Raw genomic sequence first — 24,774 nt, forward strand, 5'->3', positions numbered from 1 at the left:
ATATGTTATTATGCCCTAACCCTATTCTGATATCTTCCCCAATATGTTATTATACCCTAACCCTATTCTGATATCTTCCCCAATATGTTATTATACCTAACCCTATTCTGATATCTTCCCAATATGTTATTATACCCTAACCCTATTCTGATATCTTCCCCAATATGTTATTATACAACCCAACCCTATTCTGATATCTTCCCAGTATGTTATTATACCCTAACCCTATTCTGATATCTTCCCCAATATGTTATTATACCCCAACCCTAACCCTATTCTGATATCTTCCCAGTATGTTATTATACCCTAACCCTATTCTGATATCTTCCCAATATGTTATTATGCCCCAACCCCAACCCTATTCTGATATCTTCCCAATATGTTATTATACCCCAACCCTAACCCTATTCTGATATCTTCCCAGTATGTTATTATACCCTAACCCTATTCTGATATCTTCCCCAATATGTTATTATACCCCAACCCTAACCCTATTCTGATATCTTCCCAGTATGTTATTATACCCTAACCCTATTCTGATATCTTCCCAATATGTTATTATACCCCCCTTAACCCTATTCTGATATCTTCCCCAATATGTTATTATACCTAACCCTATTCTGATATCTTCCCAATATGTTATTATACCCCAACCCTATTCTGATATCTTCCCAATATGTTATTATACCCCAACCCTAACCCTATTCTGATATCTTCCCCAATATGTTATTATACCCCAACCCTATTCTGATATCTTCCCCAATATGTTATTATACCCTAACCCTAACCCTATTCTGATATCTTCCCCAGTATGTTATTATACCCTAACCCTATTCTGATATCTTCCCCAATATGTTATTATACCCTAACCCTAACCCTATTCTGATATCTTCCCCAGTATGTTATTATACCCTAACCCTATTCTGATATCTTCCCCAATATGTTATTATACCCCAACCCTAACCCTATTCTGATATCTTCCCCAGTATGTTATTATACCCTAACCCTAACCCTATTCTGATATCTTCCCCAGTATGTTATTATACCCTAACCCTATTCTGATATCTTCCCCAATATGTTATTATACCCTAACCCTATTCTAATATCTTCCCCTTGCTGCTTGTAAACATATATAAACTCGTAGACAAATACATCAAAAAGAGAGAAAAACATGAAACAAATTAAATTATAAAACAGTTTGACAATAGAGAGGGAGAGAAGAGAAGAGAGAAAGAGAGAAGAGAGAAGAAAAAAAAGAGAGAGAGATTAGGTGTGTGTGTGTGTGTATAAGTCCGTATGTGTAAGCGAGCATGTAATTGAGTACGTGTGTGTTCATATCCACTTCACACAACTTTTCCAGTGTTGCATGGATTCCAACCAGCCTCTACGGTAAGAAAATCATCTGTAGATCTGTTTTCCTTCTTTTTTATTGTCGGGTTCAAGTTATTTTGTGAGTCGGAGAGCTGGTTGACAACACAGGATTTTACTCCCAAGAACAGGACATTATAACAGTTTCACAAGGTCAGTCACATACTCAGTTATGTGGACACATACAACTAAAATGTTCCATGTGTGTGTGTGTCTGTGTGTCTGTGTGTCAAGTGTGTGTGTGGTGCGTCTGAACCATTCTCTCAGGATCACAGAAAGAGACAGACACAGAGTTACTATTTAAAGGAATAAACCCAAATTGGTGTTTGTTACTCTATGTATTTAAGGGTCATATTCTGATCAAACATAAAACCCATGATTAGAGTGAAAGATCATGTTGTGTTTGACACAGGAACCACCTGACACAGGGACACTGAGGAGGAGTCATTATCCCAAACCCTAAACCCTGGATAGAGGGGCTCAGTGAATGTGGAGGTGAATGTGAACAGGTGGGTCAGTGTGTCAGAGGAGGCTCTATAGAAGGACAGAGTGCCGGCTGGCCAGTCCAGATACACTCCTACTCTGTGGGGTCTGGAGGAGGGACGTCTATGGTAGTGGGATTATTATTGTGCCAGGCAGTGTAATTGTTGTCATAGCAGGTCAGACTCCAGGACTTGTCATTGTGTCCAAGACAACAGTCATTAAACCTTCCTCTCCTGCTGATTCCTTTATATGCCACTCCTATATCAGCCCCTCTCCCACTCCACTCTACCTCCCAGTAACAGCGCCCAGTCAGACCCTCTCTACACAGCACCTGTCCCCAGTCCTCAAATCTCTCTGGGTGATCAGGATACGGCTGCTTCTCTCTCCTACATGTCACCTTTCTGTTCTCCTCAGACAGAGAGAGGTGTCTGTTTACTGTGTTTGGGTCCAGTGTGAGATCACAGACATCTGATGGATGAAACCAGACACAATATTAGAAATCATCATCATTCACATTAGAATGTTAACTCACTTTTCACTAATTCATTTAATGTAGATGTTTCTAGGTATCAAAAGGAGAAGTTAAGGTAACTTGAGACTTGTTGAATGATCATATGTTATACTGTATGGTAATATAAAACACACTTATTCACATTAATTACACACACACACACACACACACACAGTCAAAGCAACTCTTTGTAAACTTTGGTGTCCCTGATTTCTGCTTCTGTAGAACTACAGCTGATATTTAATATGACCAAGTAAGTAATGATGGTGGTCTTTGACTTTGACTTAACTTGAATTAAGACTTATTCTTAGTCATATTCTTCACAGCAGTCAACACTCACATTTTCTAAGTCCAGGTTTCATTCTGTTCTCTCCACCATGTTCCACACTGTAGCGGTAAGCAGAAGAACAGACAGTCATTGAGGGATACACCTGAACACACACACACTGGACACACACATGTATATACACATATATCAAGCGAATGTTTGTTTGTGTGTGTGTGTGTGTGTGTTTGTGAGTCCAGTGTGTTTGTGTCCTGTGTGTGTGTGTGTCTGTGTGTGTCCAGTGTGTGTCCAGTGTGTGTCTGTGTGTGTATGTCCAGTGTTGTGTGTGTGTGTTTGTGTGTGTACTGTGTGTCCAGTGTGTAAGTCCTGTGTGTGTGTGTGTATCCAGTGTGTGTGTGTCCAGTGTGTGTGTGTGTGTGTGTCCATTGTGTGTGAGTCCAGTGTGTGTGTGTCCAGTGTGTGTGTGTGTGTGTGTCCAGTGTGTGTGTGTGTGTGTGTCCAGTGTGTGTCCAATGCTTGTGTGTGTGTTTGTGTGTACGTGTCCAGTTGTGTGTGTGTCCAGCGTTTGTGTGTCCTGTGTGTGTGTGTGTGTGTGTTTGTGTGTGTGTGTGTCCACTGTGTGTGTCCAGTGTGTGTTTGTCCAGTGTGTGTGTGTGTGTGTGTAGTTGTGTGTGTGTGTGTGTGTCCAGTGTGTGTGTGTGTCCAGTGTGTGTCCAGTACATTGTTTGTGTGTGTCTTATCCAGTGTGACTTACAAATTGGTGCTTTCACCTTATGACATCCAGTGGAACAGCCACTTTACAATAGTGCATCTAGGTCTTTTAAGGGGGGTGTCCAGTGTGTGTCCAGTGTGTGTGTGTGTGTCTGTATCCAGTGTGTGTTTGTCCAGTGTGTGTCTGCGTGAGTGTTGTCCAGTGTGTGTGTCCAGTGTGTGTCTGTGTCTGTGTGTATCCACTGTGTGTGTGTCCAGTGTGTGTGTGTGCAGTCTGAGTCCAGTGTGTGTCTGTGTGTGTGTATCCAGTGTGTGTGTGTCCAGTGTGTGTCCAGTGTGTGTCCAATGCTTGTGTGTGTGTGTGTGTTGTCCTCAGTGTGTGTGTTTCCAGTGTGTGTCCAGTGTGTGTGTGTCCAGTGTGTGTGATCCAGTGTGTGCCTGTCCAGTGTGCAAAGAGTCAGTGTGTGTCCAGTGTGTGTGTGTCCTGTGTAGTGTCCTGTGTGTGTGTGAGTTCAGTGTTCAGTGAGATCAGTGTGTGTCCAGTGTGTTCCAGTGTGTGTCCAGTGTGTGTGTCCTGTGTGTGAGTGTCAGTGTGTGTGTCAACTGTCCTGTGTGTGTGTCCAGAGTGTGTGTCATTGAGCCACACATTGGACCCACACACTGAACTCACACACACACACACACACACACACACACTGTGAGTGAACTCACATTCACTGTGTGTTAGTGTGTGTGTTTGTGTCCACACTGTCCACATACACACACACACACACTGGTGTGTCACATATACACACACACACACTGGACACACACACACTGGAACAACACTGGACACACTGGACACACAAACACAGTCAGCATATAACTTTGTCCAAGTGGTGGTCAGAATGTTTGTCTTAACTAGCCTGATAAGTCCAACATGTCTGATATGAACATTGACATAAACCCTCTACATACTTGAGTTTCTCCAGTCTGCAGTGTGGATCCTCCAGTCCAGCAGAGAGCAGTCTGACTCCTGAGTCTCCTGGGTGATTGTAGCTCAGGTCCAGCTCTCTCAGGTGTGAGGGGTTTGACCTCAGAGCTGAGACCAGAGAAGCACAGCCTTCCTCTGTGACTAGACAGCCTGACAGCCTGCAAAGAGTCAAATCATATTAAAATCACACTGATATTCTTTGGTGGTGAAAATAGTGGCAGAATATTTTTCAACATATTCAGATACATCAGTGTCCTGAAACCTGATATATCTATTGTGAAAATAGTGTATCATCATAAAAATAAATGATCAAAGTATTGCCTGCAGATAGAAACATGTATAGTACAAATATTATAGTAGACTGACCAGACCAGTTTAAAAAGCAGTATCAGTCAGAAGACAGACAGTGAGGAATCAGATTTAGCAAAGCACCACATTTAAAACTGTGAGCTTCACTGTCCAAACACATATTTGGACTATGTGCCTGGAAAACACATGTGGATCTGGTGAACAGTTATCACTTGTTGACCAACTACAGGAATACTGACCTCAGAGTCATCAAAGTTTATCACTTGGGGATTCCCCAGTCCAGCAGAGAGCAGCTTCACTCCATGAATAATAGTGCTTTCATTTTAAAGAGGCTAATATAATCCATGCTTTAATTAGGTTTAACAGACACTACAACAAAACATTCTAACCTCTCACCTGCTTGAGAGCACCAATACCAATAACAGAGGCTACAAGAAAACATGACTGTCTCACCATTACCAATGACAGCAACACATGTAACCTGTCACCTTACCACTGTCCAAACTACAACAAAACATGCTAACTCCAGCACTATTACCAATAACAGAGACTCTGGTGAAAGTTATAACTTCACCATTACCAATAACAGAGGAATATGACAAAACAGAGTCTCCAGTTTCACCATTACCCAGAGGCTACAACAAAACAGCTTCTCTCACCATTACCAATAACAGAGACTACAACAAAAGATGCTAACCTCTCACCATTACCAATTGAACTACAACAAAACATACTAACCTCTCACCATTACCAATAACAGAGGCTTAACAAAACATACTAACCTCTCACCATTACCAATAACAGAGGCTATAACAAAACATGCTAACCTCTCACCATTACCAATAACAGTGGCTCTATCATTTCAAAACTTTCTGACGTGACAGTATATAATGTCACCTTTTATTTGAGGATATTTTCATCTGTTTCACTTCATCATTATTCTCTATTCATTCATGATTATTCATCATCATCTAACATCCACATGAAACATTTCAGAAACATTTCATTAATTATCTAGACAATACAGAGTCCCCCTTTTGAAGTGACAAATGACAGGACTAACCATCTCACCATTAGTGAGAAATAACAGAGGCTACAACAAAACATGCTAACCTCTCACCATTACCAATAACAGAGGCTACAACAAAACATGTTAACCTCTCACCATTACCAATAACAGAGGCTACAACAAAACATGCTAACCTCTCACCATTACCAATAACAGAAGTGCTACAACAAAACATGCTAAGTCTCCAGTTTACAGTGGGGATTACCATCCAGCAGAAAGCAGCTTCACCTCCTGAGGCTTCAACAAAACATGTAACCTCTCACCATTACCAATAGGGGCTACAACTGAGAACTGCTACAACAAAACATATGCTAACCTCTCACCATTACCAATAACAGAGTCTACAAGAAAACATGACTAACCTCTCACCATTACCAATAACAGAGGCTACAACAAAACATGCTAACCTCTCACCAGACAGCCTGCACCAATAACAGAGGCTACAACAAAACATGCTAACCTCTCACCATTACCAGATACAACAAAAATGCTAACCTCTCACCATTACCAATAACAGAGGCTACAACAAAACATGCTAACCTCTCACCATTACCAATTTTAAGGCTACAACATTAACCTCTCACCATTACCAATAACAGAGGCTACAACAAAACAAACCTCTCACCATTACCAATAACAGAGGCTACAACAAAACATACTAACCTCTCACCATTACCAGTAACAGAGGCTACAACAAAACATACTAAACATTAGACATCAACCAATGACAGAGGCTACAACAAAACATGCTAACCTGAATCACCATTACCAATAACAGAGGCTACAACAAAACATGCTAACCTCTCACCATTACCAATAACAGAGGCTACAACAAAACATACTAACCTCTCACCATTACCAATAACAGAGGCTACAACAAAACATGCTAACCTCTCACCATTACCAATAACAGAGGCTACAACAAAACATGCTAACCTCTCACCATTACCAATAACAGAGGCTACAACAAAACATGCTAATCTCTCACCATTACCAATAACAGAGGCTACAACAAAACATGCTAACCTCTCACCATTACCAATAACAGAGGCTACAACAAAACATGCTAACCTCTCACCATTACCAATAACAGAGGCTACAACAAAACATGCTAACCTCTCACCATTACCAATAACAGAGGCTACAACAAAACATACTAACCTCTCACCATTACCAATAACAGAGGGGGTATGATGTTTGTACCTCTAACTTTCTCATTCATCATCATTCACGATTAATTCATAATTATGGTAGCATCCACATGAATGTAGAAGTGTTCAGAAACATCTTCTATTCTTACTGACAATACAAGTGAAGTGACTCCAAAATGACAGGACATTATTCACCATTCAGTTTCTATTAGGAAAACATCTAAAACACAACCAAGACAAACTGGAAATGCATTCAACAAGTTAGTAGAATCACAAGCTTGATGTAATCACTGCAGGCATGGAATATGGGACCAAATACTAAACTTATGACTACTTTAATACACTATAAGTGAATATAACCGAATAATTACGACTTTTCAAATGGGAGAACTACATACATAAAAGTGCTTTCATATCTGATAATACTGACCTCAGAGTCTCCAGTTTACAGTGGGGATTCCCCAGTCCAGCAGAGAGCAGCTTCACTCCTGAATCCTTCAGGTCATTGTTACTCAGATCCAGCTCTCTCAGGTGTGAGGGGTTTGACTCCAGAGCTGAGACCAGAGAAGCACAGCCTTCCTCTGTGACTCCACAGCCTGACAGCCTGACAAAGAGATCATCATGACTTCACAAACACACTGTTAATTTAACACCAGTAGTGTAGAAGGACAATGGCAGATGCATTTAGTTAATTCTCCCAAACAACATATAGATTCATCTTCCGTCTCCTAGAATTCTATGGTCATATTGTTATACTAATGTGAAAATCAATGAATTTATTCAATATGTTTTTACAATATAATATTATATACATATTATAATACATATTTTTCCCTAAACTGAATATTTCTTCCTGATGATTAGTTCTTATATGTCATTTTATTTACTCACAGAGCAGCTCTGGAGGCTTTGACCACTGGCAGCAGCCTCAGAAGACCTTCCTCTGATCTGGAGTATTTCTTCAGGTCAAACACATCCAGCTCCTTTTCTGAAGTCAGCAACACAAAGACCAGAGCTGACCACTGTGCAGGTGACAGTTTGGGTTTTGAGAGACTTCCTGAGTTCAGGAAGCGTTGGATCTCCTCCACTAGAGAATGGTCATTCAGTTCATTCAGACAGTGGAACAGATTGATGCTCCTCTCTGGAGAGAGATCCTCCCCGATCTTCTCCTTGATGTACTCGACTGTTTCTTCATGGCTCTGTGAGTTGCTTCTTGGCTTTGTCAGTAGACCTCGTAAGTGTTTCTGATTGGACTCCAGTGAGAGGCCCAGAAGGAAGCGGAGGAAAAGGTCCAGGTTTCCCATCTCACTTTGTAAGGCTTTATCCACAGCACTCTTATAGAAAGTAACTTCAGGCTCGTCGTTTGTTTGCAGTTCATCCATTAGATTCTCATTGTTGTTGATGAATGAGAGGAACACATATACAGCAGCCAGAAACTCCTGAATGCTCAGATGAACAAAGCAGTACACCTTGTCCTGGTACAGCCCACATTCCTCTTTAAAGAGCTGTGTGCACAATCCTGAGTACACTGAGGCTTCATTAACATCAATGCCAGACTCTTTCAGGTCTTCTTCATAGAAAATCAGATTGCCTTTCACAAGCTGTTGAAAAGCCAGTTTTCCCAGTGACAGAATGCTCTCTTTATTCCAGTGTGGACCTGTCTCTTCTTTCTCAAGATACTTTTCATTCTTCTGTTTGGTATGAAACTCCACAAGGTGTGTGTACATCTCAGTCAGAGTCTTGGGCATCTCTTCTCTCTTATGTTTCAACATGTGTTCAAGGACTATAGCAGAAATCCAACAGAAGACTGGAATGTGGCACATGATGTGGAGGCTCCTTGATGTCTTTATGTGTGAGATGATTCTGCTGGCCAGGTCCTCATCACTGAATCTCTTCCTGAAGTACTCCTCCTTCTGTGGGTCATTGAACCCTCGTACTTCTGTTACCTGGTCAACACACCATGAAGGGATCTTATTGGCTGCTGCAGGTCGGGTAGTTATCCAGAGGAGAGCAGAGGGAAGCAGATTTCCCCTGATGAGATTTGTCAGCAGAACATCCACTGAGGTTGACTCTGTGACGTCCCAACAGATCTTGTTCTTCTGGAAGTCTAGGGGCAGTCGGCACTCATCCAGACCATCAAAGATGAACAGAACTTTGTACTTGTCGTAGTTGGAGATTCTTGATTGTTTGGTTTCCATTGAGAAGTGATTAAGAAGTTCAATGAAAGTGTGTTTGTCCTCTTTCATCAAATTCAGCTCCCGAAAAGGGAATGAAAATACAAATTGGACATCCTGGTTTGCTTTTCCTTCAGCCCAGTCCAGAATGAACTTCTGCACAGAGACTGTTTTTCCAATGCCAGCGACTCCCTTTGTCAGCACAGTTCTGATAAGTTTGTCTTGTCCAGTTAAGGGTTTGAAGATGTCGTTACATTTGATTGCAGTCTCTGGTCTTGCTTGTTTCCTGGTTGTTGTCTCAATCTGTCTCAGCTCATGTTCATTATTGACCTCTCCTGTTCCACCCTCTGTGATGTAGAGCTCTGTGTAGATCTTATTGAGAAGTGTTGGGTTTCCTTGTTTAGCGATCCCCTCAAATACACATTGAAACTTCTTCTTTAGATTAGATTTGAGTTCACGTTGGCAAATCACAGCGAGCTCATCTGAATGAAGAATAACACAGAGGATATTAGTATTACATCTGTTTTAAAGCCTACAGTATTGAAGGACTGTTATAAAGTTGTAAATTATAATAATGTATTCTCTAAACTGACTGTATAAATGTGTAAATGTTTTGATAATGCATTACAGACTGGTGTGACTGATTATATTATTATTGGTATTATTGATGGTATTATTAATGTTCTCTCTCTAAATGAATCACCACAACACATCCCTGCTGCTACTTGATGAGGTCACTAGGTGTTGTGTTAAGGCTGCTACAATATCATTGAGTTACACAGCTACTTTAGCTGTACTTTAGCTACAGCTTTTAAATGTTATAAAACATCATTCAACATGAGGCAGACAGATCTTACATTTCTCCAGTGTGTCAGCAAGCTCCTTCTGGTTCATTTTCCTCAGGATGTGCAGTGTGATCTTCAGAGCCCCCTCTCTGGCACTGCTCTCCTGCTTCTCATCTTCAGCATCCACCACTTCCTTATCCCGTTTCTGACTCTCAAAGCCTTGTGGGAGTTCTGGACTAAGAATCCTCTTGAACATCTTCAGCTCGTTCTTCACAAATGTCATAATTTTCTCTTCAAGCAACTGAAATAAATCAAGTAAATAAGTTAAGCAAGAGAATAAATGCTTTCTCATCAACACATTAATGAATGATTGACAGATCAACTTTACTTGAGGTAAACAAAAACAAAAATGTACATAACAGGACCACATACACTGAATATGGAGGCCAGGTCTGTTTGATGACTCTGGGAAGACTGACAACTGAGAATCTCTGACCCTGATCTCTCCTGTTGGTTTCTGTGGACAAAACATGAGATTACATCTCCTCATCCAGGGAGTAAAACACACACACACACACACACACACACACACGGAGGGAATGTTGTGTTTGTTTAATATTGTTTTAGGACTATGAAAATGGGCAATATGATTAGCATATGGATTATGAAAACAACAACAATAAATGGGAAAATGGGAGAGGAGAAATGACTAGAGACGGTGTTGTTTAACTCACTGACCAGGACCCATGAGTTCTTCTTACCTTTGTTCAGTAGAAAAGTCTCCCTCTCTAAACTGTAAAGGTTGATCCATAGACCCGTCACTCTTCACGGACACACAGCTGGGAACAGGGGAGGCTGGTCTCTCCTGCTTGATTGGTCTTCAACACAACAGAGACAAACATTACATCTCTCATCTACTCTGAGCTCAGATGGGGAAACATAAGAAGAGTTTCACAAATAGAACTGACTTCTAGACGCTCGTTGCAGCGCGCGAGCAGTGTGTCATTTTTAAAAACGAAATTAATTTAGCGACGCGAACGTTGTAGTCAGTCTATCAGCCCCGCTAAAAGGCTGGTGTCGTTACTCTGCCTTCTCCGGGGGGATGTTGAGGTAAATTTACTAACCGGGAGGGTTGAATGATGTAATTTATTGGAGGTCTGGAAGACGCACTCTCGAGGTTGTTTACTCACAATATCAGATATTAAGATGATTTTTATAATGAATGTATACTGAGGTTGAGGTTCTGACTAGTGATTATTTACCCGGTGTTCAATACCTGCTATTGAGGCGTCCTGAAAATAATATTCAAAAGTTTGGTCCTTGGACACAGAGGGTTAAACACTAAAGTTACCGTCCATCTAGTGAAGAGAGGAGAACCGGACAGAGGTAGCCAGCATCCGTCAACGAGAGGGAGAAGCCTCACCGGGATTTAACAGGTGGAAGAAACAACCGGGGAGCCGGTGATGATGTAGTGGTAGCTATGGTAACTAGGATGCTGCTGGTAGAGTAGCTAGCTAGCTTACCGAGCTGTACCGACTAGCTAGGATAACTAGGATGCTGCTGGTAGAGTAGCTAGCTAGCTTACCGAGCTGTACCGAATAGCTTGGTTAGTTAGCAGGTCGTTCGTCTGTCCCTCCTCTCGATGATGAATCCGGTGAAACACAAATTGAAACAAGGATAGAGAGTGAAAAGGATCTGGCTACACTCACACTGTCCCCGACCGCAAAGAAAAAAGCAAATTGAACAATAAACTTCGGTGTCTCAACACTGTAACAAACTCCATCGTTATTCCCCGAGATCACCTCAGTCCACTCTGCGCGTAACCGGCTTGGCGCCACACCGAACGTGGACGCGGACAGTTCTGTACGGGGACGCGGACAGTTCTGTACGCAATATTTAGGACACCTGGTGAGCTGTCCTAAGTAGTTAAGAGTTAACAGCAGGTGTCCTAAGTAGTTAAGAGTTAACAGCAGGTGTCTTGATAATACTATAGAATAATGCAGTGAGTCAGTGGTTCCTGCTCCACATGTAATTGCATTGTAGTAGTTAAAAGAATGTTTTATATTTCTATATGATCAATCCATTAATAATATAGACCAACATGCAACAGTATGTCTTGTGCTTTTGGCAATGATTTATGTATAATAATTATGTATAACAAGTGATACCATGTATGTCTGTAGCGGCAGGTAGCCTTGTGGTTAGAGTGTAGAGGTGGCAGGTCGCCTTGTGGTTAGAGTGTAGAGATGGCAGGTAGCCTTGTGGTTAGAGTGTAGAGATGGCAGGTAGCCTTGTGGTTAGAGTGTAGAGGTGGCAGGTAGCCTAGTGGTTAGAGTGTAGAGATGGCAGGTAGCCTTGTGGTTAGAGTGTAGAGGTGGCAGGTAGCCTAGTGGTTAGAGTGTAGAGGTGGCAGGTAGCCTCGTGGTTAGAGTGTTGGGCCAGTAACCGAAAGGTTGCTAGATTGAATCCCTGAGCTGACAAGGTAAAAATCTGCCCCTGAACAAGGCAGTTAACCACTGTTCCTAGGCAGACATTGTAAATAACATCTGCTAACCATGTGTATGTGACCAATAACATCTGCTAACCATGTGTATGTAACCAATAACTTCTGCTAACCATGTGTATGTGACCAATAACATCTGCTAACCCTGTGTATGTGACCAATAACATCTGCTAACCCTGTGTATGGGACCAATAACATCTGCTAACCCTGTGACCAATAACATCTGCTAACCCTGTGTATGTGACCAATAACATCTGCTAACCATGTGTATGTGACCAATAACATCTGCTAACCCTGTGCATGGGACCAATAACATCTGCTAACCATGTGTATGTGACCAATAACATCTGCTAACCCTGTGACCAATAACATCTGCTAACCCTGTGTATGTGACCAATAACATCTGCTAACCCTGTGTATGTGACCAATAACATCTGCTAACCATGTGTATGTGACCAATAACATCTGCTAACCCTGTGTATGTGACCAATAACATCTGCTAACCCTGTGTATGTGACCAATAACATCTGCTAACCATGTGTATGTGACCAATAACATCTGCTAACCCTGTGTATGTGACCAATAACATCTGCTAACCCTGTGTATGTGACCAATAACATCTGCTAACCCTGTGTATGTGACCAATAACATCTGCTAACCCTGTGTATGTGACCAATAACATCTGCTAACCCTGTGTATGTGACCAATAACATCTGCTAACCCTGTGTATGTGACCAATAACATCTGCTAACCCTGTGTATGTGACCAATAACATCTGCTAACCCTGTGTATGTGACCAATAACATCTGCTAACCCTGTGTATGTGACCAATAACATCTGCTAACCACGTGTATGTGACATATAACATCTGTTAACCATGTGTATGTGACCAATAACATCTGCTAATCATGTGTATGTGACCAATAACATCTGCTAACCCTGTGTATGTGACCAATAACATCTGCTAATCATGTGTATGTGAACAATTTGATTTATATCTGGGACTACATTTCTTTATGTGTTGGCTTTATGTGTTGTGTTTGTAAACTCCAGCTCAGATGATTGAGCTAAAAACCCTTAAAGTATCTGTCTAGTGTTTACAGGTTTATATGAAATCTGACCTAAAATGTATTAAAATATGAGTGAAATAGTTTTCCTTCTAATAATTGGTAATTAAGTTATTTATTTGTCATTTTATTTAACCTTTATTTAACCAGGTTGGCCTATTAAGAACAAGTTCTCATTTACAACTGCGACCTGGCCAAGATAAAGCAAAGCTGTGCGACAAAAACAACAATTTAGAGTTCCACATGGATTAGCAAACGGACAGTCGGTAACACAATAGAAAGGGATTAGCAAACGGACAGTCAGTAACACAATAGAAAGGGATTAGCAAACGGACAGTCGGTAACACAATAGAAAGGGATTAGCAAACGGACAGTCAGTAACACAATAGAAAGGGATTAGCAAACGGACAGTCAGTAACACAATAGAAAGGGATTAGCAAACGGACAGTCGGTAACACAATAGAAAGGGGGATTAGCAAACGGACAGTCAGTAACACAATAGAAAGGGATTAGCAAACGGACAGTCGGATTAACGGACAATAGTAACACAATAGAAAGGGATTAGCAAACGGACTGTCGGTAACACAATAGAAAGGGATTAGCAAACAGACAGTCGGTAACACAATAGAAAGGGATTAGCAAACGGACAGTCAGTAACACAATAGAAAGGGATTAGCAAACGGACAGTCAGTAACACAATAGAAAGGGATTAGCAAACGGACTGTCGGTAACACAATAGAAAGGGATTAGCAAAAGACAGTCGGTAACACGGACAGTCGGTAACACAATAGAAAGGGATTAGCAAACGGACAGTCGGTAACACAATAGAAAGGGATTAGCAAACGGACAGTCGGTAACACAATAGAAAGGGATTAGCAAACGGACAGTCGGTAACACAATAGAAAGGGATTAGCAAACGGACAGTCGGTAACACAATAGAAAGGGATTAGCAAACGGACAGTCGGTAACACAATAGAAAGGGATTAGCAAACGGACAGTCGGTAACACAATAGAAAGGGATTAGCAAACGGACAGTCGGTAACACAATAGAAAGGGATTAGCAAACGGACAGTCGGTAACACAATAGAAAGGGATTAGCAAACTGACAGTCGGTAACACAATAGAAAGGGATTAGCAAACGGACAGTCGGTAACACAATAGAAAGGGATTAGCAAACGGACAGTCGGTAACACAATAGAAAGGGATTAGCAAACGGACAGTCGGTAACACAATAGAAAGGGATTAGCAAACGGACAGTCGGTAACACAATAGAAAGGGATTAGCAAACGGACAGTCGGTAACACAATAGAAAGGGATTAGCAAACGGACAGTCGGTAACACAATAGAAAGGGATTAGCAAACGGACAGTCGGTAACACAATAGAAAGGGATTAGCAAACTGACAGTCGGTAACACAATAGAAAGGGATTAGCAAACGGACAGTCGGTAACACAATAGAAAGGGATTAGCAAACTGACAGTCGGTAACACAATAGAAAGGGATTAGCAAACGGACAGTCGGTAACACAATAGAAAGGGATTAGCAAACGGACAGTCGGTAACACAATAGAAAGGGATTAGCAAACGGACAGTCGGTAACACAATAGAAAGGGATTAGCAAACGGACAGTCGGTAACACAATAGAAAGGGATTAGCAAACGGACAGTCGGTAACACAATAGAAAGGGATTAGCAAACGGACAGTCGGTAACACAATAGAAAGGGATTAGCAAACTGACAGTCGGTAACATAATAGAAAGGGATTAGCAAACGGACAGTCGGTAACACAATAGAAAGGGATTAGCAAACGGACAGTCGGTAACACAATAGAAAGGGATTAGCAAACTGACAGTCGGTAACACAATAGAAAGGGATTAGCAAACGGACAGTAACACAATAGAAAGGGATTAGCAAACGGACAGTCGGTAACACAATAGAAAGGGATTAGCAAACGGACAGTCAGTAACACAATAGAAAGGGATTAGCAAACGGACAGTCGGTAACAATAGAAAGGGATTAGCAAACGGACAGTCAGTAACACAATAGAAAGGGATTAGCAAACGGACAGTCGGTAACACAATAGAAAGGGATTAGCAAACGGACAGTCGGTAACACAATAGAAAGGGATTAGCAAACGGACAGTCGGTAACACAGTAGAAAGGGATTAGCAAACGGACAGTCAGTAACACAATAGAAAGGGATTAGCAAACGGACAGTCGGTAACAATAGAAAGGGATTAGCAAACGGACAGTCGGTAACACAATAGAAAGGGATTAGCAAACGGACAGTCGGTAACACAATAGAAAGGGATTAGCAAACTGACAGTAACACAATAGAAAGGGATTAGCAAACGGACAGTCGGTAACACAATAGAAAGGGATTAGCAAACGGACAGTCGGTAACACAATAGAAAGGGATTAGCAAACGGACAGTCGGTAACACAATAGAAAGGGATTAGCAAACGGACAGTCGGTAACACAATAGAAAGGGATTAGCAAACGGACAGTCGGTAACACAATAGAAAGGGATTAGCAAACGGACAGTCGGTAACACAATAGAAAGGGATTAGCAAACGGACAGTCGGTAACACAATAGAACAATCTGTGTTCAGTGTGTGCAGATGTAGTACGATTAGGGAATTAAGGCAATAGATAGGCCATAGTGCCATAGTGGTGTTGGCTTTGGGGATGACCAGTGAACTATACCTGCTGGAGCGCGTGCTACAAGTGGGTGTTGCTATGGTGACCAGTGAGCTGAGATAAAGCGTGGCTTTACCTAGCAAAGACTTACAGATAACCTGGAGCCAGTGGGTTTGGCGGCGAATGTGTAGTGAGGACCAGCCAACAACAGCATACAGGTCGCAGTGGTGGGTAGTGTATGGGGCTTTGGTGACAAAACGGATGGCACTGTGATAGACTGCATCCGATTTGCTGAGTAGAGTGTTGGAGGCTATTTTGTAAATGACAGTCGGTAGGCTAGTCAGTTTTACGAGGGTATGTTTGGCAGCATGAGTGAAGGAGGCTTTGTTGCGAAATAGGAAGCTGATTCTAGATTTAATTTTGGATTGGAGATGCTTAATGTGAGTCTGGAAGGAGAGTTTACAGTCTAACCAGACACCCAGGTATTTGTAGTTGTCCACGTATTCTAAGTCAGAGCCGTCCAGAGTAGTGATGCTAGTCGGGTGGGTATCTGTAGTTGTCCACGTATTCTAAGTCAGAACCGTCCAGAGTAGTGATGCTAGTCGGTTGGGTATCTGTAATTGTCCACGTATTCTAAGTCAGAACCGTCCAGAGTAGTGATGCTAGTCGGGTGGGTATTTGTAGTTGTCCACGTATTCTAAGTCAGAGCCGTCCAGAGTAGTGATGCTAGTCAGGTGGGCGGGTGCAGGCAGCGATCAGTTGAAGAGCATTCAGTTTTACTTGGGTATGAGTTAACAGAATACAACCTTTTAAAAGTTAGATTTTTAAAACCGTGTCTGTTTTGTGCCCTGGGATTTGTAGAACCTGTGTTTAACATTTTGAACACAAACACGCTATTTGTATCAATATCAGGAGTATTTACTCTGTGATAGAAACCTGGTATATACCAGGAGTATTTACTCTGTGATTAGATACCTGGTATATACCAGTAGTATTTACTCTGTGCTTAGATACCTGGTATATACCAGGAGTATTTACTCTGTGTTTAGATACCTGGTATATACCAGGAGTATTTACTCTGTGATTAGAAACCTGGTATATACCAGGAGTATTTACTCTGTGTTTAATTCCCTGGTATATACCAGGAGTATTTACTCTGTGTAAGATACCTGGTATTTACTCTGTGATTAGATACCTGGTATATACCAGGAGTATTTACTCTGTGTTTAGATACCTGGTATATACCAGGAGTATTTACTCTGTGTTTAGATACCTGGTATATACCAGGAGTATTTACTCTGTGATTAGATACCTGGTATATACCAGGAGTATTTACTCTGTGATTAGATACCTGGTATATACCAGGAGTATTTATTTTTTCAGAAAATTATCTAAATTAGCTTTTATTATTTAAAGAAATTATGAAAATTATCTAAAAAAAGATTGGTGTTTTTTTCCACTATCTAATCACGGCATGGGGTTGTTCAATGACAGACATGCATTTGTTTAAAATCTATCACTTGATGGTTTCCTTTCAAAAAGAAAAAATAATCATGTTTTTTTCTTAAGTGCTACATATCTGTCTCACTCTCAGAGGAATCAGTAGTACTGCTAGGTTTTATACAGTAATAATATATATCTGCCTCACTCTCAGAGAAATCAGTAGTACTGCTAGGTTTTACACAGTAATAATATATATCTGCCTCACTCTCAGAGAAATCAGTAGTACTGCTAGGTTTTATACAGTAATAATATATATCTGCCCCACTCTCAGAGAAATCAGTAGTACTAATAGGTTTTACACAGTAATAATATATATCTGCCTCACTCTCAGAGAAATCAGTAGTACTGCTAGAATCTAGAATGCCAGACCACTAGAACAGCTGAGTAATCTAACACCTGTCTCAGACCTCTAGAAAAGCTGAGTAATCTAACACCTGTCTCAGACCACTAGAACAGCTGAGTGATCTAACACCTGTCTCAGACCTCTAGAACAGCTGAGTGATCTAACACCTGTCTCAGACCTCTAGAACAGCTGAGTAATCTAACACCTGTCTCAGACCACTAGAACAGCTGAGTAATCTAACACCTGTCTCAGACCTCTAGAACAGCTGAGTGATCTAACACCTGTCTCAGACCTCTAGAACAGCTGAGTAATCTAACACCTCCTGACTCAGACCACTAGAACAGCTGAGTAATCTACCACCTGCCTCAGACCACTAGAACAGCTGAGTAATCTAACACCTCCTGACTCAGACCACTAGAACAGCTGAGTAATTTAACACCTCCTGCCTCAGACCACTAGAACAGCTGAGTGATCTAACACCTGCCTCAGACCACTAGAACAGCTGAGTAATCTACCACCTGCCTCAGACCACTAGAACAGCTGAGTGATCTAACACCTGCCTCAGACCACTAGATCAGCTGAGTAATCTACCACCTGCCTCAGACCACTAGAACAGCTGAGTAATCTAACACCTGTCTCAGACCACACGAACAGCTGAGTAATCTAACACCTGCCTCAGACCACTAGAACAGCTGAGTGATCGAACACCTGCCTTAGACCACTAGAACAGCCGAGTGATCTAATACCTGCCTCAGACCACTAGAACAGCTGAGTAATCTACCACCTGCCTCAGACCACTAGAACAGCTGAGTAATCTAACACCTGCCTCAGACCACTAGAACAGCCGAGTAATCTAACACCTCCTGACTCAGACCACTAGAACAGCTGAGTAATCTACCACCTGCCTCAGACCACTAGAACAGCTGAGTAATCTACCACCTGTCTCAGACCACTAGAACAGCTAAGTAATCTAACACCTGCCTCAGACCACTAGAACAGCTGAGTGATCTAACACCTGCCTCAGACCACTAGATCAGCTGAGTAATCTAACACCTGTCTCAGACCACTAGAACAGCTGAGTAATCTAACACCTGTCTCAGACCACTAGAACAGCTGAGTAATCTAACACCTGCCTCAGACCACTAGAACAGCTGAGTAATCTAACACCTGTCTCAGACCACTAGAACAGCTGAGTAATCTAACACCTGTCTCAGACCACACAAACAGCTGAGTAATCTAACACCTGCCTCAGACCACTAGAACTGCTGAGTAATCTAACACCTGCCTCAGACCACTAGAACAGCTGAGTAATCTAACACCTGTCTCAGACCACTAGAACAGCTGAGTAATCTAACAACTGTCTCAGACCACACAAACAGCTGAGTAATCTAACACCTGCCTCAGACCACTAGAACAGCTGAGTGATCTAACACCTGCCTCAGACCACTAGAACAGCTGAGTAATCTAACACCTGCCTCAGACCACTAGAACAGCTGAGTAATCTACCACCTGCCTCAGACTACTAGAACAGCTGAGTAATCTACCACCTGCCTCAGACCACTAGAACAGCTGAGTAATCTACCACCTGCCTCAGACCACTAGAACAGCTGAGTAAACTAACACCTGCCTCAGACCACTAGAACAGCTGAGTAAACTAACACCTGCCTCAGACCACTAGAACAGCTGAGTAATATAACACCTGCCTCAGACCACTAGAACAGCTGAGTAAACTAACACCTGCCTCAGACCACTAGAACAGCTGAGTAATCTAACACCACTCGTAGATCAGCTGAGTGAGTCGTTAGATAATTTTTTGCCCTTCCGCATGACTTTATACACAGAAGATCTCTGCTAAACATATAATCACATGGTTTATCAGTCTCTCTGTGACACCGATAAATTCAGAACAAAGTTGCCAACGTCTTTGCAATTGATTCAAACAAGGGACTTCTACAAATTTGCTTCAAATGAAAACCGAGATGACTGCATTAAACTATGAACTGTTGGCTTTAGGCCTATTTCAATCATATTGTTCAATATATTGAGTTCTATTTTGCTACATGTAGGCTACTCTGTAATTTGTCTCATTATATTTAATGATGTGTAACATGAACACAATGTCAAATCTGGGATTTACTGCATTTTAATTGGGTAAGCATTAGAATAAGTCTCCTCAATCTTTGTGGTCAGTATTGTGACATAATTATAATGTTAAGGAAATATTTGAATGGAGAAAGCTGATCTGAGAGCAGTGCTCCCTTTCTTTCTATACTATCAGTATTGATACATGATCTGGACGTGATACCTTGTTGTGCTGCTGATCCAGTTTCTACTGGTTTGCCTGATGATATGGGACTCTGCCCTGTTCACCAGACGTGCTACGTTGCCCTTAAACCTTGGAAATAGTAACACAAAATAAAAATTATGAGACTATAAGGAGAACCAGTACTGAGTCAATATGCAGGGTACCAGGTAGTTGAGGTAATAATGAGACTATAAGGAGTACCAGTACTGAGTCAATGTGCAGGGTACCAGGTAGTTGAGGTAATAATGAGGCTATAAGGAGTACCAGTACTGAGTCAATGTGCAGGGTACCAGGTAGTTGAGGTAATAATGAGACTATAAGGATAACCAGTATTGAGTCAATGTGCAGGGTACCGGGTAGTTGAGGTAATAATGAGACTATAAGGAGTACCAGTACTGAGTCAATGTGCAGGGTACCAGGTAGTTGAGGTAATAATGAGGCTATAAGGAGTACCAGTACTGAGTCAATGTGCAGGGTACCAGGTAGTTGAGGTAATAATGAGACTATAAGGATAACCAGTATTGAGTCAATGTGCAGGGTACCGGGTAGTTGAGGTAATAATGAGACTATAAGGAGTACCAGTACTGAGTCAATGTGCAGGGTACCAGGTAGTTGAGGTAATAATGAGACTATAAGGAGAACCAGTACTGAGTCAATGTGCAGGGTACCAGGTAGTTGAGGTAATAATGAGACTATAAGGAGTACCAGTACTGAGTCAATGTGCAGGGTACCAGGTAGTTGAGGTAATAATGAGACTATAAGGAGAACCAGTACTGAGTCAATGTGCAGGGTACCAGGTAGTTGAGGTAATAATGAGACTATAAGGAGAACCAGTACTGAGTCAATGTGCAGGGTACCGGGTAGTTGAGGTAATAATGAGGCTATAAGGAGAACCAGTACTGAGTCACTGAGAATCTCTGACTCTGATCTCTCCTGTTGGTTTCTGTGGACAAAACATGAGATTACATCTCCTCATCCAGGGAGTTCACACACACACACACACACACACACACACACACACACACACACAGGGAGGGAATGTTGTGTTTGTTTAATATTGTTTTAGGACTATGAAAATGGACAAAATGATTAGCCTATTGATTATGAAAACAACAACAATAAATGGGAAAATGGGAGGAGAAATGACTAGAGACAGTGTTGTTTAACTCACTGACCAGGACCCATGAGTTCTTCTTACCTTTGTTCAGTAGAAAAGTCTCCCTCTCTAAACTCTATAGGTTGATTCATAGACCGGTCACTCTTCATGGACACACAGCTGGGAACAGGGGAGGCTGGTCTCTCCTGCTTGATTGGGCTTCAACACAACAGAGACAAACATTACATCTCTCATCTACTCTGAGCTCAGATGGGGAAACATAAGAAGAGTTTCACAAATAGAACTGACTTCTAGACGCTCGTTGCAGCGCGCGAGCAGAGTGTCATTTTTAATAACGAGATTAATTTATCGACGCGAGCGTTGTAGTCAGTCTATCAGCCCCGCTAAAAGGCTGGTGTCGTTACTCTGCCTTCTCCGGGGGCATGTTGAGGTAAATTTACTAACCGGGAGGGTTGAATGATGTGATTTATTGGAGGGCTGGAAGACGCACTCTCGAGGTTGTTTACTCACAATATCAGATATTAAATAGATTTTTTATAATGAATGTATACTGAGGTTGAGGTTCTGACTAGTGATTATTTACCCGGTGTTCAATACCTGCTATTGAGGCGTCCTGAAAATAATATTCAAAAGTTCGGTCCTTGGACACAGAGGGTTTAAACACTACAGAAACAACCGGGGAGCCGGTGATGATGTAGTGGTAGCTAGGATAACTAGGATGCTGCTGGTAGAGTAGCTAGCTAGCTTACCGAGCTGTACCGACTAGCTAGAATAACTAGGATGCTGTTGGTAGATTAGCAAACTAGATTACCGAGCTGTACCGACTAGCTAGAATAACTAGGATGCTGTTGGTAGATTAGCAAACTAGTTTACCGAGCTGTACCGACTAGCTATGGTAACTAGGATGCTGCTGGTAGAGTAACTAGCTAGTTTACCGAGCTGTACCGACTAGCTAGAATAACTAGGATGCTGTTGGTAGATTAGCAAACTAGATTACCGAGCTGTACCGACTAGCTAGGATAACTAGGATGCTGTTGGTAGAGTAGCAAACTAGATTACCGAGCTGTACCGACTAGCTAGAATAACTAGGATGCTGTTGGTAGATTAGCAAACTAGTTTACCGAGCTGTACCGACTAGCTAGGATAACTAGGATGCTGTTGGTAGATTAGCAAACTAGATTACCGAGTTGTACCGACTAGCTAGGATAACTAGGATGCTGTTGGTAGAGTAGCTAGCTAGTTTACCGAGCTGTACCGACTAGCTAGGATAACTAGGATGCTGCTGGTAGAGTAGCTAGCTAGCTTACCGAGCTGTACCGACTAGCTAGCAGGTCGTTCGTCTGTCCCTCGTCTCGATGATGAATCCGGTGAACCACGAAATGAAACGAGGATAGAGAGTGAAAAGGATCTGGCTACACTCATAATGTCCCTCACCGTAAAGAAAAAAGCAAATTGAACAATAAACTTCGGTGTCTCAACACTAAAACAAACTGTCGTTATTCCCCAAGATCACCTCAGTCCACTCTGCGCGTAACCGGACAATATCCACACCGAACGTGGACGCGGACAGTTCTGTACGGGGACGCGGACAGTTCCAGAACGCGGACATGATCAGTGCAACACAATCAACTAAACCCAGTCTTTACAGTGGGTTACATTAGTAATATTCATTTTTTATTATTATGTTTAACAAACATTTTTACAAAATTATAACAACATTTTGAGATCAAACATTCAGTTTTTTTATGACAATATGTTGAGATCTGGGTCCATATCGCCAAAGTGTCTGAGTAGAAAATTGGTCGTATAAGTGCTGAGAATAAAGACATTTTACACTTATGGGTATAAATGACCTAGTTACCTACCCATTGCCTAAATTACCTACCCACCTAGTCAGCAGATATTTAGGACACCTCGTGAGCTGTCCTAAGCAGTTAAGAGTTAACAGCAGGTGTCCTAAGTAGTTAAGAGTTAACAGCAGGTGTCTTGATAATACTATAGAATAATGCAGTGAGTCAGTGGTTCCTGCGCCACATGTAATTGCATTGCAGTAGTTAAAAATAATGTTTTATATTTCTATGTGATCAATCCATTAATAATATAGACCTACATGCAACAGTATGTCTTGTGCTTTTGGCGATGAGTTATGTATGATAATTATGCATAACAAGTGATACCATGTATGCATAGCATTTTGTCTTCATTTTGGCAGATTAACTCATGCTTATTTCTGAAGATTAACTCAGGTTGGAGTTGGAGCTGTGACCGAAGGGTGGCTGGTTCAAATCCCGGGCCGGGCGCTGGAAAAAACAGGTGGAATTGATCTGACCACTGGAGGGCTGCTGGGTTCACATCCTCAAAACATGAACCTTTTGTTGATCAGAACTCTAGAGGTTCTTCTTCACTGAACCCAAAAATATATATAACTTTTATTGATTTCATATTTTAAGGAAGTGATAGAAGCCTTTTTGGCTCTATAAGGAACCTTGTTTTCTAAACACGTTTTTCTTTTGATGATTTAATTATCTACATCATGTTATTTCAAGTTCTCTCTTTGGAGCGCAACATCATATTGTTAAAAAATACTCCTAAATTGGGGATGGATATAAATTGGGCAATTGAAGGTATCTGGGGTGTAATATGTGTTCAATGAAAATGAACATTGTAGGCAACATTATTGGCAAGGGACTTGATGCCTACTATGCCAAAGATATTTAGAGTTGTTAAACGGGTGTGAAGAGAGTGTTGATATAACGGTTATATTGTCAATATTCTGGTAACAACCATCACAATTGGTTAAAAAAACATGCATTCCATTATATTAGGCAATAATTAAGAGCAGGCAAAGTGGTTGTGTCATGTAAAAATCCTATCAAATGTCTGACATTGCAACGAGTACAGTCAGGGTGCCGCGGAACCCCTGCAGTACCTCCCCAGACCCCGGATTGAGAAGCCCTGCAGTACCTCCACAGACCCCGGATTGAGAACCCCTGCAGTACCTCCACAGACCCCGGATTGAGAACCCCTGCAGTACCTCCACAGACCCCGGATTGAGAACCCCTGCAGTACCTCCACAGACCCCGGATTGAGAAGCCCTGCAGTACCTCCACAGACCCCGGATTGAGAACCCCTGCAGTACCTCCACAGACCCCGGATTGAGAACCCCTGCAGTACCTCCACAGACCCCGGATTGAGAACCCCTGCAGTACCTCCACAGACCCCGGATTGAGAACCCCTGCAGTACCTCCACAGACCCCGGATTGAGAACCCCTGCAGTACCTCCACAGACCCCGGATTGAGAACCCCTGCAGTACCTCCACAGACCCCAGATTGAGAACCCCTGCAGTACCTCCACAGACCCCGGATTGAGAACCCCTGCAGTACCTCCACAGACCCCGGATTGAGAACCCCTGCAGTACCTCCACAGACCCCAGATTGAGAACCCCTGCAGTACCTCCCCAGACCCCGGATTGAGAACCC

The 24,774-nt window shown here is 42.0% G+C and overlaps 1 protein-coding gene across 1 annotated transcript in view; it reads right to left on the reverse strand.

The window, feature by feature from the left end:
• Positions 1 to 1,409: 1,409 nt before the first annotated feature.
• Positions 1,410 to 24,774, reverse strand: part of LOC135570618 (NLR family CARD domain-containing protein 3-like) — a 36,769-nt gene continuing 13,404 nt past the window's right edge. The window contains 11 exon segments of the mRNA XM_065016563.1: positions 1,410 to 1,961; positions 1,964 to 2,319; positions 2,703 to 2,749; positions 4,317 to 4,490; positions 7,292 to 7,465; positions 7,753 to 9,517; positions 9,893 to 10,121; positions 10,253 to 10,337; positions 10,582 to 10,698; positions 20,178 to 20,267; positions 21,376 to 21,492. Of these exon segments, the coding sequence (XP_064872635.1) occupies positions 1,761 to 1,961; positions 1,964 to 2,319; positions 2,703 to 2,749; positions 4,317 to 4,490; positions 7,292 to 7,465; positions 7,753 to 9,517; positions 9,893 to 10,121; positions 10,253 to 10,337; positions 10,582 to 10,698; positions 20,178 to 20,267; positions 21,376 to 21,492 (3,355 nt within the window). The 3' untranslated portion in view covers positions 1,410 to 1,760.

Source organism: Oncorhynchus nerka, unplaced genomic scaffold (assembly GCF_034236695.1).
Source record: "Oncorhynchus nerka isolate Pitt River unplaced genomic scaffold, Oner_Uvic_2.0 unplaced_scaffold_970, whole genome shotgun sequence".
NCBI classification, from domain to species: Eukaryota; Metazoa; Chordata; class Actinopteri; order Salmoniformes; family Salmonidae; genus Oncorhynchus; species Oncorhynchus nerka.